This window comes from Hirundo rustica, chromosome 10 (genome assembly GCF_015227805.2).
Source record: "Hirundo rustica isolate bHirRus1 chromosome 10, bHirRus1.pri.v3, whole genome shotgun sequence".
Lineage (NCBI taxonomy): Eukaryota > Metazoa > Chordata > Aves > Passeriformes > Hirundinidae > Hirundo > Hirundo rustica.
Genome location: NC_053459.1, coordinates 17,875,643 through 17,890,463, shown reverse-complemented (window position 1 = coordinate 17,890,463; position 14,821 = coordinate 17,875,643). Strand labels below are relative to the sequence as shown.

The 14,821-nt window shown below is 44.6% G+C and overlaps 1 protein-coding gene across 7 annotated transcripts in view; it reads right to left on the bottom strand.

Moving 5' to 3' along the window:
* Positions 1-14,821, bottom strand: part of MCF2L2 (MCF.2 cell line derived transforming sequence-like 2) — a 159,565-nt gene continuing 144,744 nt past the window's right edge. For 4 of the 7 annotated variants that reach the window (XM_040073952.1, XM_040073953.2, XM_040073950.2 and 1 more), the window contains 7 exons: positions 14,496-14,585; positions 12,329-12,400; positions 10,596-10,682; positions 8,445-8,563; positions 7,787-7,899; positions 5,588-5,691; positions 1-4,428 (listed from right to left, as the gene is read on the bottom strand). In XM_040073952.1, the coding sequence (XP_039929886.1) occupies positions 4,328-4,428; positions 5,588-5,691; positions 7,787-7,899; positions 8,445-8,563; positions 10,596-10,682; positions 12,329-12,400; positions 14,496-14,585 (686 nt within the window). In that variant the 3' untranslated portion in view covers positions 1-4,327. The remainder of the gene's footprint in view (positions 4,429-5,587; positions 5,692-7,786; positions 7,900-8,444; positions 8,564-10,595; positions 10,683-12,328; positions 12,401-14,495; positions 14,586-14,821) is intronic. The other 3 variants (XM_040073954.2, XM_040073956.2, XM_040073957.2) reach the window with 2 other exon arrangements.

Below are 14,821 nucleotides of genomic sequence, written 5' to 3'. Positions count from 1 at the left end.
TACTAGTTATAATTTTTATAAATTTCAAACGAAGTGTGGTTCTACACAGGTCAGAATGGCTTAATTACAGGAAGTCATTTGCACACTTTTTTCTTGTAATAAATTCATACATTCTGTCTTGACTGGAAAAAAGGACAGGTAATTCTGTGCTTTTTCCCTGTCTGATTATCTCTCATCAGTCACAATATACAAATACATCATTATCAACACCATGGAAATCATGTAAGAAAAACAAACTGTACCAATTCTCAGCTGGGGAGAGGAAATCTTAGCAGCTATTTCAGTCCAGCTGCAAGAAGAAATACACATTTTGGATCCTTTTTTTTCTTATTATTCTTATATATTTCTAATCATATATATATATTTGAAGTCTTTGAGTATTTTCAGAAAGGAAGCACATGGCCTTTCTCATACCCAATCCTGTTTGAAATATCAAGACTCTAAGAAAAATCATAGATAATGAAATGGCTTCTCATCACACACACGACCAGAACATAAGACACACACAGAGCTTTGCTGTCACTGGTGAGGAAAGCCAGAGCTCAGATGTGGTTTGGCTGCAGCTTTGTGTTCAAGAAAACGACCACTGGTCTGGTTCTCCACCTGGGAGGGTTCGAGGTGAGAGGAGAGGATCAGGCCTGATTCTATTTTAGCCTGGATTACTAAAAGCAAGACTCGTGTGTTGTGCAGCTGCCTGTCTCTGTTTGCCATTGGTGCCACTAAGGAAAGACTCTGCAGCCCACCCACAGCTGAGTGAGCAGTTTTGAGGATGGGAAGTTTCTGAAGTTTTGCAGAACAGCAGCAGAGCAGAGGGAGGAGAGCAAACCCTCAGCCTGGAGGGCAGGTGTGACCAGCCCAGGCCAGGGAGCACAGCCAGGCACAGGGCCAGCAGCAAGGGCTGCAGCAGCACAGATTTACCTGGGATCTGGTGTCTTCTACAGCCAAAACTTAGTCACAAACATTGCTTTTAAATTGCTTCTAAATGGTCACTATATCATCTCTGAACAGCACTGAAATTAAATCCTGATTTGAAAACTATGATTTTTAGGTCCATCTACCTGAAAAGGATGGTGTCAAAGACCTACAGACAGAATAAGCATACCCTAACACACACATTAGTCTTGCTGGACTTTACCAAATCATCTTCTAGACTGTACATGGAGAGTCATTCCCTTAACTATCGCCTTGCTTGACAGAAATACAGTAATTAAAAGACTATCCTGCATACTATTTTAAAAAATCAAAAAGTAATCAAACCGCATTTTGTCTCATCAGCAAAGCCAGAAGATTACTCCTTTGTGGGCTGCTCTAGGGCTTGTCAGCAGCCTGATCATCACTGAACTCATTCTTTCCCAAAGCCACCCCTGCAGTGGCCCTGTCTCGCTGACTCTGGAGCCAAAGGACCCTGACACTGCCCAGGGCTGCCCTGTGCCCTGGGTTGGGAACATGGAGGCAGAAACAGGCACCTGGCACTGCAGGAGGGTTAAAGACACAATTAATGGCTGTGAGCTCCCTGCTCAGGCTCAGTGTGACCAAGGAGCTGTGGCACAGGCAGCTCCCAAAGACAAGAACGCTGTGCCACTGCTGCACAGCCATGGGACAGAGGAACCTGTCATCCCCAGGGTATCCATGGAGCAGGAGACACTCAAACTTTGGTCCAGTGGGATAAAACATGAGATTTTTTTTTTTTTTTGGGGGGGGGGGGGCGGGAAGTTTTCAAAAACAAAGCAGAGAGGAAAATGCAATAATCCAGCCCCTGCCTTTGCAGTTGCCATGACAGATGGTCTGGAGCTGGGAGAGGATCCTTTTCCTCAGTGTCCCCATTCCCTGCTCCAGCTCTAGGCTGCTTCACAGGATGCCACCAGTGGCACTCTTGGAGGGCACATCAGAGCCTATGGGGTTGAATGCTTTGCTTTTCCCTGGAGGTTCCCCCTAATTTTTGTGTACGTAGTAAAATTTAGCATTTAGTGGGAAATTCAATAGCCCCCATTTTATAGGAAGGCTTTGGGGCACCAGGGGACGTAGGACAAGCACAGTGTCACCCTGCTCATGCAGAGGTAGGAAAAGGACTGACAGTACCTGACTTCTCATCTTCAGTTCAGAGACTTCCTACTGCCATTTCACAATCAGAATGAGATTCCTCAAAAATAAAACTCCAAAGTGCAGATTTTGTCTTTCCATCCATCAGCAATGTCACAAATCTTCATTTTGGCAGTTTCATACACCCAGGGTAACCCTTCCCCATCTCTCTCTCCCACACACAAAAGCTTACTATACTCACTAATGTGCAATCAAAGCTCCCTAACCCTTCCCTCTCCTATGCTTAGGGCAGGGGGAAACAGCAGCACTGTTCTGTGCAAAAATTACTGAAAATAATAGAGAAACCAGAATGAATTCCTTTTAGAGAGAGGATAAAATAATTGCACTATAAGAAAATGTCGCTGCATATTTCCTTAGGGGACTGAAAGATGCTGATAACCACAGTAGACCAAGAGGATTCATGTTCCTGAGAGCCTACATGTCATTTTTTGAGGTAAATGACCAACAAAAACAGCCAAGCTCCTACCTCTGTAGGACAGAAATTGCTTCCAGAAAGGTACTGAACTCTCAGTTTCTATAGTCATGAAGAGAAAATGTCAAAAATCACAAAGTTTAGATATGGAGGGTTAGAAGAGCCATGGAAATCAATCACTACAGTGCAACTTATAATCAAGCAATAAGTCTTTACAGGCAAAAAAAATCTGGCTAAGCCTTTCCCTGCTCCAAGGCTTTTTCCCAAACAGGACTATCTACCTGCTCCAAGGCTATCCTGACTCACACACTAAGGTACTTGCAACGCCAGCCTCCACTGAGACACAAAGGAAAACATTCGAGTCCCAGCGAAGGTGAGAGCAGAAATGATACACACACCTACTGCTTTGCTCAGAGGCCCTATTAGTAAAGAGTGGGTTTTGGTTTTGCTTCATCTCCATTTCTAGTGCTTTTAGTGCCCTTTGTTATTTACATAAAGCACCACTATTCTGAGGGTTAAACAAAACATCCCGAAGAGTGAAAGCCACTCACTCACTCTTGAACTTCTTCTGGGCTCGTTTTTACCCGACTGATCTTTGCCTGTTTGCAGCCCTCAGTCAATATTTATCTTTGCTAAAGTACTAGCAGCTTTTGTGGGACCTAAGACCCAATTACCATCAAAATGCCTTCATGCCTTAACAGCTGCTCTAAATGAGCTAATGGCTTGTGTAGGAATTATACCATCCGTAATCACTTTATGTTATACATTACATCCTTATGTGGCAGAGATTTGGTACAGTCCTTTCATCAAACGTCCTGGAAAGAAGCATTTAACAACAACACTTTATCCACTCATTGGAGCATCTAATGCTCACTGCCTATTTGCAACGCTTAAGTATATTCCAAATGGGGGGTGAAATGTATCTACTCATAGCCCAGCACACAAGGAAAGCATGCAGTCTACTCAAACGTGTGACAGTAAATGGCATTCAACTGAATTCTCGGCACCGAATGCAAAGGGCTGTGATCCAGCAACCAGAGACTGTAGAGGGGAAAGAGGAATGACTTGGACTGTAAAAAGAGTTCAAAGTGTTCTTTGTCACAGTAGCTGTCACACGTCTTTACTTCCCTGCTTAGCCCTGCACCTCCCAGCCAGGAGCTGCCACCGGCACCGCTCCAGGTGTGGAATGCCGTGTGCAGCAGGGCCCCCCTGGCCAGCGCAGGGGAGTCACATCACTGCTGCATGGAGCTTCTCCCATGCTCCCAGCCAGACGTCTCCTTTCCACAGCCACCCTCAGGAGGGGTTTTTGGTGTTGACCGACAGCAAAAAGGGCACATTTGTGATGATGTATCGGCTGGAATTAAGGAGGACAGGGAAGGCACAGCCAGAGGCAAGCAAATGGAAAAGCCTCCAGGTGACCCCAGGGTGGAGCAAGGACTGGTAACCACCACGTGCCCCTCTGCGTGATGTGGTGCTCAAGCAAAGTTGCCAAAAGGTGCGTGCATAGAAACTCTTCAGCTCTGCTGTCGACCTAATTTAGGCCACATCTTCTGAAACAGTTTGATAATCAATGCGAGCAGCATTTTTCTCCTCTAATACTGAAGGTAGGTTTGATGTTTTCTGGATGTTTAATGCTCCTTTCATGTTTATTTTTCCCAGCTTGCCAGGTGGACAGCACAGTTCTCATCTGTTCACAATGATATAATTTTAGTGAATTATGGAACCTCAGAGCTTGTGAGAAAGGCAGCTTTGATCCAGTGTCCACCCAAGATAAAGAGAGGTGGACGGGGTCCTGAGGAAGGCTGGTCCTGCTGTTCAGCTGCCAGCCCTCTGTTCTGCTGGGAAGCTTTTGGCCACCTCACTTTCCTTCGTGTCTGACTCTACCGAGGCCGTGCTGCAGGAATCGTTGTACGTGTCTGAAAAGGAGGACATGGGCATTGTCACTACAATATGTCTGCAGGATTTTCCATCTACAGTCTTGAGGTTCTTTGTTAAAACAAACAAACAAACAAACAAACAAAAAAAACTGGAATAAAATAAAACATAAAATCACAATTCTACTGCTCTCCTAATTCCCTCACAAAAGGCAAGGGAGGCTCTTTTGGTGTGTAACTGTAATGTGTGCCTGGCTTTTTTTTTCTCCTGAAGCATTGGACATGCCAGTGAAATGAGAGCCATCATTGGGCTGGTGAGGAGAGGACTGACCTGCTGTGGAAATGAAGGAGCAGCAATTACCAAACTCCCTTTACACCACAGCAAAGAATCCTGAGGTTCAAGAAGGATTTCCTCCACTTTAACAAACTGACCAAAAAATCAACAGAGATCAGTAACTCAGAATAAAGTCCTGGTAGCTCTCCATCACAGATCCCCAGGGAATGGCTGTGCCAGATTTTGCTTTCTTCTGCTACCAGAAGAAAAGCAGGACACATTTTGGTAAATTATATTTAAGGATGGACAAATATTAGTCTAGAATTGTAAACCGTTGATCTGCAAAACTGCTTAGATTCAGCTTTTCCAGTGCAACCTGTTTAGGTGTTAGGTCAGAACCAAAGCTGAGGACAGATGACTTTTAGTGCTGATCTTGCCAGAGCAGTCCTTCCTGCAGCTTTTGGAGCCAGCTGTGAAATATGATGAAGGCCGTCATGGTTCATGAAATTTTAATGTGTTCAAACCTAGGCCAGAAGCACAGCCCTGATGCTGGTCTACATCCAAAGTCCATCCATGCCAGGATCAAAGCTGTCCTGCAGGCACACCCTGCGTATGAGACACTTGGGCTCACTGTAAAGCAGCCAGTACTCATAACCATAGAAGCTGGACGGGAGATTCTGCTCAGAAAGGGGAAAACAATTAAGCCAGGCCAAAGAAAGCTGCTGTGCCTGACTAGCTCTGACACCCAGGCACCAAATTTCAGGTTTAGCTCAGCAATGTCACCAGAAACCGCAGCACAGACACGCACTCAGGTAAGTACTTTAATATAGAAAGTGCACTTCTTATCACATTTTTCTTTTACTATTGCATCCTTTTTCAATATGAAGGAAAAAAACCACCAAACCAGTAACACATTTTCTCTATTACCTGCATTGCTGCTCTTAATGATGTTGTTACTGTCCCCCTCTGCTGGCTGCAATATACTGGAGGGAACCCAGTCACTCTTCTCCGAGACCAGCTTCTTCACTAACCTGAAACTCACAAAACAGTCAGTGAATTTTCCTCCACTGCCTTTCCTGGGTTGTGTTTCTTAGAGGTGCTTGTTGGGCTATTAGTTCCTAAACTAAGGAAGAAGGCAGAGGACCCCCCAGGGCAGTCCTACAGGTATCCATACAGAATCACAGAATCACTAGGTTGGAAGAGACCTTCAAGATCATGGATCCACGGTCACTATGGATGAAAGAACAATGTGCAAGAGATTTTAGTTAAATACTGGATTAGGCATTTCAAGCTGGCAGAGATTCCTTCTGTAGGCAATTATGCTTTATCATGCCCAGGTTAAATATTAATCAAAATTTGGATAGTCCTATTCTCTGCACTTAGACTTTAGGCTTAACCCACCAGGCATTATTCTGATAAAAAAAATTGGTTTTGTGACACCAGGTGAAGTTATCTAGGAAAAGTCTGAAATTATGTTTTTAAAGACTCAGAGTTTTCCCTTGGCACACGGGGACAGTCTGTTCCTGTGCCCTCAAGATCTCTGTTTTGAAGCACGCCCACCTTCCTGGACTACTTCGTTTTTAAGGGCTGCTTCCCAAGGAAATCTCTGAATAAGTCTCCTAAATAGGCCAAAATCTGCCCTCCAGAATTCCAACATAAAAGTCTTATTGATGTTCCTCCTGATTTCACCAAATATCAAGAACTCTATCATTTCATGATCACTGTGCCCCAAGTGGCCTCCAACCACCACACCTCCCACCAGCCCATCTCTATTTGCAAACAGCAGATCTAACATAGTCCCTCCCCTGGTGGGCTCACCCACCAGCTGTGACAAAAAGTTGTCCTCCATGCACTCTAAAAACTTCCTGGACTGCCTCTTTTCTGCTGTATTAAGTTCCCAGTAGATGTTTGGTAGATTAAAACCACCTACAAGAGCAAGGGCTGGTGATCCTGAAACATTCTCCAGCTGCTCTTCCTCCTGGTTGGGTGGATGATAACAGAGACTCCCAGCAGGATGTCAGCCGTGTTTGCTTTCCCCTTAATTCTTACCCAAGGCATTCAACTTCCTCGTCGTTAGTTTCAACGCCCATGGCATCAAAAGCCTCCCTAAAATAAAGGGCCACCCCTCCACCTCTTCTTCCTTTCCTGGCTCTTCTGAAGAGCTTGTAGCCATCCAGTGCAGTACTCCAGCTATGTCAGCTGTCCCACCACATTTCTGTGGTCACCTACAGGTGTCAGTTTCTGCAGTGTCAGATGGTGACCCAGGATCCCAGAGCAAGGTCACTTGCAAGCAAGCTGTGTGACGAGAAAGCAGAGCCTTGTCCCACGGTTGGGACACTGCCTTTGGGCTTAGCAGTGCTGGGGTCATGGTTAGACTCTGTTTTGGAGACCTTTTCCAACCCAAATGACTCTATGATTCTAAATTCAGAGCTGAAGGAAAGGAATATTTCATATTATCCATCCCTCTTGCTGTAAATACCACCCTGGGGTGGATGAGTTTATTTCACTTCCCTACTGCACCCTTTGGAACTCCCTCCCCTCTTAGCTGTGTGTCAGCTCTGAATGAAGGGTCTGACTGCATTTCAAGCTCAGATCTGCTCCCTCCAAACTGCCTGTGAAAGGAGAATTCGGATGTCCAGGCAGGTCTGTTCCTAACACGCACTTGGCAGGAGGAGAAAATGAATACACCAAAACATATGTGAGCTCAGGGGGCCAGACTCACTCCTCTTTGTCAATCACATATTTAAACTTTTGGGGCTAAACGTGCTCTCAGTGGAAGGTGTGAGGATTTTATTGGTGCGTCCGACAGGAGGGTGCTGCTTTTGACAGATGTCCTTCTGCTGTCAACTATTATATAGTTATAATAGTTATATTAACTATAACAATTCCCTTCCATTTTCTTTACACAAATTTGTCTCCTTAAACCTCATTTGGGATCAAAGCCACCCAGGTGGAATTAACCAAAGCTGCTTTGTGTGTTCATGCCTCCCACTGCCTCTTTCATGTTGTGATCAATAGGTTGAGTGGATTTTGGATTGATTTTGACATTATTCTGAATATTTTCCATCTTTTGCAGGAAGTTATGGCCATTCAACCTGTCCAGTTCTGTCTCTCTGCCATACTCACCATTGCCCATTCTCTCCTTCCTGCACAAACTGCACTAAATCTCCATCCTCGAGAGTAAGAGAATCTGGGAAACAGCTGTCAAAGCTGCCTTCGACCCGGAAGAGATTGCTCCCCTAAAATGAATGAAACAAGGCACCAGAAATACAATCACTATGGATGAAAGAACACTGTGCAAGAGATTTTAGTTAAATACTGAATTAGGCATTTCAAGCTGGCAGAGGTTCCTTCTCTAGGCAATTGTGTTTTATCATGCCCAGGTTAAATATTTATCAAAATTCAGATAGACCTGTTCTCTGCATTTAAACTTCAGGCTTAACCCACCAGCCATTATTCTGATAAAAAAAAAATTGCTTTTGTGACACCAGGTGAAGTTATCTGGGAAAGTCTGAAATTACTATTTTAAATACACAGAGTTTTCCCTCACTTTTGGAGCAGGCAAAGTGACAGCTTACAAGTATAGGTGACTTTTTATGATCCTCATACTGATCAACAAGTCTTGTAATAATCTTCCAACACCCCAGATCAAATTTCCTTCTTCTGTATTCCCACACATCCATGGATTTAAGGCTGGTATGAACTCAAACTTTGTTACATTGTGATCCCTAGAGAGGAGGAAGCTGTGCTGGGAAAGGGCAGTGTAATTTTAAAAAGCAATTACATTGTTGGGGTTGGTCTCTTCCTCCAAATCAGAAGAGTTGGAGAGTTCATCCATGCTGGAAGGGATGGCTTCGAAATCTTCAAACGTGTCTAGAGAAGGCATTTGTCTGCTGGGCCAACCTTTTCAAAAGAGATAAACCAGGAAGAGTTAGCTATCAGACATTAGCCTCTTTGAGAATCAGTCTTTGTAAAACAAAAGTCACTCCTTCACTTCCCACTCTTCCACTTACCGAATTGCTGGTACTTTTTTATAGCTTATTCCATGGTTTTGCCATAAAAATTATGTCACAGCCATTATTCTGTCTCTAAAAGCCTGTACCACTCACTGTCCCTGGTGTGAGAGCAGCATGTGGCTGCAGTGTTCATACCCATGGATACTTCCAGTGCTCAGCATTGCTCAATCCCTTCAGCCCAGGAGGGACAAAAAACAAGGACCAGGAATCTTCCTGCACAGCAAATGATAACTTGTGCTGACATGACTTTCAGACGGCCACGATCATTCAGTTTCCAGCTTACCTCCACATGTTTAAGTAAGTACAAAGCCATGGAATTTTGGTTGACTTCCTATCTCCATGTCACCCCAAGGTGATATTACCAGCTGAGCAATTTACAAGACTATAGCGTGGAGCAGGCTGCAAGTGCAGGGAAGGGACAGAGTAAAGAGCAAGGCACAAAGACAACCGGGGGGGTGAGGAGAGTTCTCAGTCATATCTCTGCTGTTACATGTCTTACTGCATGATTTTCACCAGAACCACCCCAGCCCACTGGAATGGACTCAGTGAGAGATTTCCAGCCCAAGCTCAACAGCCAGTCTCTCTTCCTCTAAAAAGGCATGTCCATAGGAAGTGTCCTGAGGGAAACTGAGGCTGAGCCTTATAACACCTGTCTGCCTGGGGTTCCCATGGTAGGAGTAGTTCAGGCTCTTTTGATTGCTCAGGCAATCATCATCTGCACTTCCTGCACTTGATGCCTGTCCCTTTTCTGGTGGGGACGAGGATGACTACAGTCCAGCTCAGAGGAAACAGACCTTGCATCCACCAAATGATTCTGCAGCCCTGACAGACACAAGCTGAATGGAGTCAGTCAACTTACCATGTGCCTTCCTAATTAATGTACCTGCTGGGCATTAGCTGATTCACAGGGACTTGGGCTGAGCAGATGCTGAGCCAGGTTCTTTACATCCTGTGGGCCATTGCTCTCAACAAGGCAAAGTTCTGACCACAAGGCATGGAGACAGATGCTCACACCGTGGGATAATGCACATCCCAGCATGCTCAACCCACACCAAAAGCTGGCCTGAGACAACACAAAACCCAAGCCAGGCAGTTCAGGCAGTAAACAGAAAAGTGACCTGATCTGGGAGAAATAGGTTTATTAATCGGTTTATTTAATCCTGCCCCATGCACATCCTCCCTGCTACAAGCACTGGTTGGTGCAACACATGGTCATGCAGTTCTGCAGCCCTTTCTGCCACCCAGGGACTGCAACCCACTTACAAGGGACACAGGGAGCTTCTTCCAGCAGAGCTGCATCGCCAGCTCTCACCCCACAGGTATGGTGTGGTCATCTGTACTTTTAAAGGTGTAAACCAGCCTCTGAAGTGACACTGTCCTCTACCAGTTCATTCACAGCAGCAATACTAGCAAAGGTCTAAACATACAAGAATATGCTGATTCTAATTAACTTCAAATTGCTACTGAAATTTTAGTTCAAATTCACAGTCTGGACTACAAACACCAAGAGAAAAAGATATCCCTCTGCCCCATTAGACAAAGCTTCCACTGCTGTTTAGAAACCCCATCAGCAAGAATTCCTTACAAATATATGCGTGAGCCTCCCTCTTCCATAGAAATCATTATTCGAATTTCAGAGACTAAGAAACAGCTTGTTTCTCATGCTCAATTCTTATAAAATAAGAATGATCAAATTCTGAGCTCTCTGCTTTCAATTAAAATAATTCTTTTATCCTGACCTCAGAAAACCAGAATGTGGGGCATTGTTTCTAAGCTAGTGATCCAAGCTTGTTCTTTCATTGTTTTGATGGGAAACAATATTCACCAAAAGAGAAAACTCCCTTTATAACAAAGAGAGTTAATATTATCATAAACTTAGTTTGCACTCTCAAATTGAGTTTACAGATAATTTTGTTTACCTGTCTGTGAAGCAGATCTAGGTACGGATCTCATGGTGGAACCAGCATTACATTTAGTCTGGGCCAAAATGGTGTTTTCAAAAGCATCTGTGACAGGAAGTACAATTTGTGTCTTCAAGGTGAAATAGTGACCAGACAACCAGTACAAAGTGAATTCCTGCATCACCTCTGCAACTGACAGTCTCTTTAACAAACAGGTGGACTGGGGTCCAACAGTTACAAAAGAGGAGACACATGACCAGCACAAATGAGTGAAAGGACAGCAGCATTCCACAGAAAAACTGTAAGTCTGAGAAGGACAGAGAACAGCGAAATGAATCAAACAGAAGTATTGATGTTAGTTAAGGAAGACAATTGCTGAGTGAACAGTGCAGTGTTCTATTTCATGACAGCATCCTTACCCATTTGTAGCATATTTTCCTTGCAGCATTTCAAATCATTTTGTAGGTGATAATTTATGGGTTTGATCCTAATCCATACAGCAGCTAAATGGGGACTGGGGAGACCAGAAATTAATGAATTCACTCTTGATGAATGCAACCGAATTTTGTGGGGGATTCACTTGTGTTATTACCTCAGTCAGAGCCCTGGTAATAGCAGCAATATCTTCTGGTAAAGGGGTGATAACATTCATTGTTTCCTACCTAAAGATACTCAGTCTGGTGAGGGATGCTGTGCAGCAGTACCTTGCATTTAACCTGTGAGCAGCAAGTCAGTTCTATGCTGCAGATAGTTCTTGCACCTTGAATTCTTCCCTGCCTCTGCAGCCACAGGGGATGCTGACATCAGGGCATCTGTCAGTGAGGAAAGCAAGGCACAAACCCCACTCTTTGGGAAACTCTGGTGCTGGGTGCCAGGATGGTTCTAAACATAGTGCCAGGGGTCACTGGCAGAAGAAAATACTTCTGCTGCCTCTGGATTGTTTCTTCCAGCCTCTCTGTTCCAGTCTCTCCTTCTGCTGGGAATGTCATGGAGAGATAGCTCTGATCTTTCACCACTTCCATCACTGACCTGTTCACTGGCTCTTCCTAGCAAGTTTTTGTGCAGAGCAACACAATGCTTTGAAAGCATTCCTCAGTGCATCTCTGTCTCCAGCCTGTCCTGGCTTTTTGTGTCCCCCTGAGGCAAATGGTCAGGTAGAGGGGAAAGCTGACAGTGGAAGCTGGAGACCTTCCTATGGCTGAGGAACAGCACCCCAATTGAACTCTTTGGAACTGTTTATTAAACAGTCATTTATGAATCTGCTGCAACAAATGTATGGAAATTCTGCTTGTCTGAAATGAAACACTGCACCTGAAATGGTAATTAATGCACAGTCTAGCCTCCCCAGTAGTCTCCATGCACATGGCTGCTGCTTCTCTCATTAGGAGTAGAAGCTAACAAGGGAAGAGGGATGCAAGTGGCCAGAGTGCAGGAGAAGGTGAAAAGTAGCCCCTTGGCTCCCTGCTGCTGCTCCCTATTGAGGGAGGCAGAGCCAGGCAGAAAATCCCTATCCAGGTGACAGTCTAGAGCTTTACTTCCCAAAACAGGCAGAGAACTGAGGGTTTAATTTAGGCCCATGCCTAGGTGAATATGAGTGCAGGGTACAGGACAAGCTGTCTTTATGCTGATTATGCAGATAAACTGACCCAAACCCCCTCATGGACTCCAGTGTCATCCACCAGCTGTGATGAGATGTGAATTCAGTGAATAATATCAAACGAGGTTTTCATGCAGGATGGAAATACTCCTACCTTCAAACCCCAGGGGAGTTGGGTCACTCTTTATTTCATGTCTCTTGACTTTAACTGCAGGAACAAGGGGACCTGTGTGAAGTTTACAGAGTCACAAGGCTGTAAATATTGTTAAAGGAGAAATTTGCTTTCCTACCACCTGGAAACACTAACTACCCAACGCTTTTAATTTCACCCAGAAGAATGATCAACCCCTAGGTTCTGGGTGGTGAAGATACACACTTCTGCAAAGTGGGTAGGGAACAGAACCCTTTTGTTAAAAGACATCGAGACATCACAGCAAAAGAATCTGCTTCCCTTCAGGTCTCACAGATGTTCCCTCTTGCTCTTGCCCAGGAGATGGCACTAAGGCAGCCAGAGCCGCAGTCCCAGCCTCCACCCGTGAGGCTGGCAGGGCACAGCCCACAAAACCAACACTTCTGACCCACAGAAGTGGGGGACGCCAGCCACGGGTCCATGTGCAGCGCCTCTCCTGTGCCCTGACTGCACATGTGGGGGCAGCTGAGCAGTCAGGAGTGAGGATCAGACACAGCAGCAGAGGTGATGACCACAACACCCTGGCTAGATCTGCATCTGGGCTGATGCTGAGACAAGACTCAGGCTTCGTTTCTTCTGTCACCTCAAATATTTTCTTAAAGCAGATGCTGTAAATAAAACATATCACTGATTCTGTTTTCTAGCTTTCAAAATCATTGCAGAAGTAGCTTTCTCAGCATCCCAAGAGATTGCCAACAATCTTTTGGCAGACAGGATTCTAGGACAGGACTTTCTGGTACGAAACTATAACAAATTTTAACTTTCATTGCAATTCACACATGCTCCTTTGATAAACCACACTAAAGAACAGCCCTTGATTGCCCATTTCCTTTGTACATATGTGCTTCATTCTGCTCCCCAGCTTTGAAAATAATTATTAGGAAATAAGTCAGTCTTCCCATAATTTAGCCACTGATCATGTATTTCTGAGCAGTTGCTGAGGGCAAAAAGCTGTAACAGCCTTTTCTCCTGTGCTATGTTCATGACTTCCATGTGAAGATATTCCAATGCAGTGGTCTAAAGGTGCTGTCAAAGAAACATTTGTAGGTAGTGAGACTATCACATCCTTCCTCTGCCCATCAACCCCACAGTGCCCTGATTCCCTGACAGCCTCATTGCAGCCAAGGATGTGGCTCATATCCTTCCCAGCTGCTGAGAAGACAACAGATATGAGCAACTTTCTTCCTGACAAGTACAGAGCAAAGATTTTTATGCAAATTAATTCTGACATTTTTCCTTCTATTTTGATTTGTGCATTTCCCTGAAAATCTTGACCCTGCAAATCAGTTCCTCCAGTCCATTCCAGACACTGCCAAAAGGCAGTATGTTCAGAATCCTGTGTAAGTCCATATGTTCTGTTGTCAAAATTGTCCCTGACACGTAGGCATATGTGCCCACAAACAAAATCAACTTGCTTAAATGCATGGGTTGCTTTTGAGTTTAAATCTAGGCACCAGTACTGTAAGTTATATTTTGTAAAAGTACCTTTTCTAAAGCTAAATAAAGCACATATCTAAAACTTCCATAAGCTCCCACACAAACTGCATGGAGTTCAGTGCATTCAGCACCCAGCTCCCTCACACATCGGAAAATCTCCCTGCGAACACAGTTTCTAATCATATCAGTGATATTGCTAAACGTGGTTAAAACCAGCATCTATTGCTCCTCTGGTTTTGGCTTGATTTCAGGCTTTCTTTATATCTGATATCTGCTACGCATTGAGGAGATTCTCTCCCTCTTGAAAGCAAAAATCCTAAAGAACTTTAAGGAAACAGAGAAATAATTTCAACTGAACATCAGTTAATCCAAACCAGGGAGACATTGGAAACCTAACCCCACATCAGCCAAAAATTAATCCAATTTCCATGGACACCAGCGGCACTTTTTGAAGCCTATAGAGGAGGAACTGGGAAGAGTCACTCTGTGCTGGCAGCACACCCCAGTACACATTCAAAATGTCCTGGCCTGCCTCCCTGCAGGTGCTACACTGGTGGTGACTCTTCTTCTACTGGAACCTCCTGCCTCTGCAAAAAGTGAGCCTGAGGTACTCACCCAGTGAGCAGCGTTTGGCAGTGAATGTGCCAGGCAGCAGGCAGGGAGAGGGGCAGCTAAGCAAGCAGCATGACAGTACCTTTGGTCACAGCAGAAGCATTGACTGTGGTGCTGATGGAGGAGGCTAGGGAAAAGCGACGGGTAACTTCTCTGTCCTTAGACTCTGGATCTGGGAGAACAGACAGATGCAATGCAGGGCAGGGTTAGAGGTTAATAAGCACTGAGGGTAAAAGATGTTCAGAGCAAAGCAGCGGCTGGAAAAGGGTAAAGAAAAGAAAGGTTGCTCCTCTAAAACAGACAGGAAAATACCCTCAACAAGGTGAAAAGTACAGAGAGTGTTATTATGAGTATGTTCTCAAAGCAATTCCAATTGCACCAATTTTAATACTTCAGAAAAGAGACTTA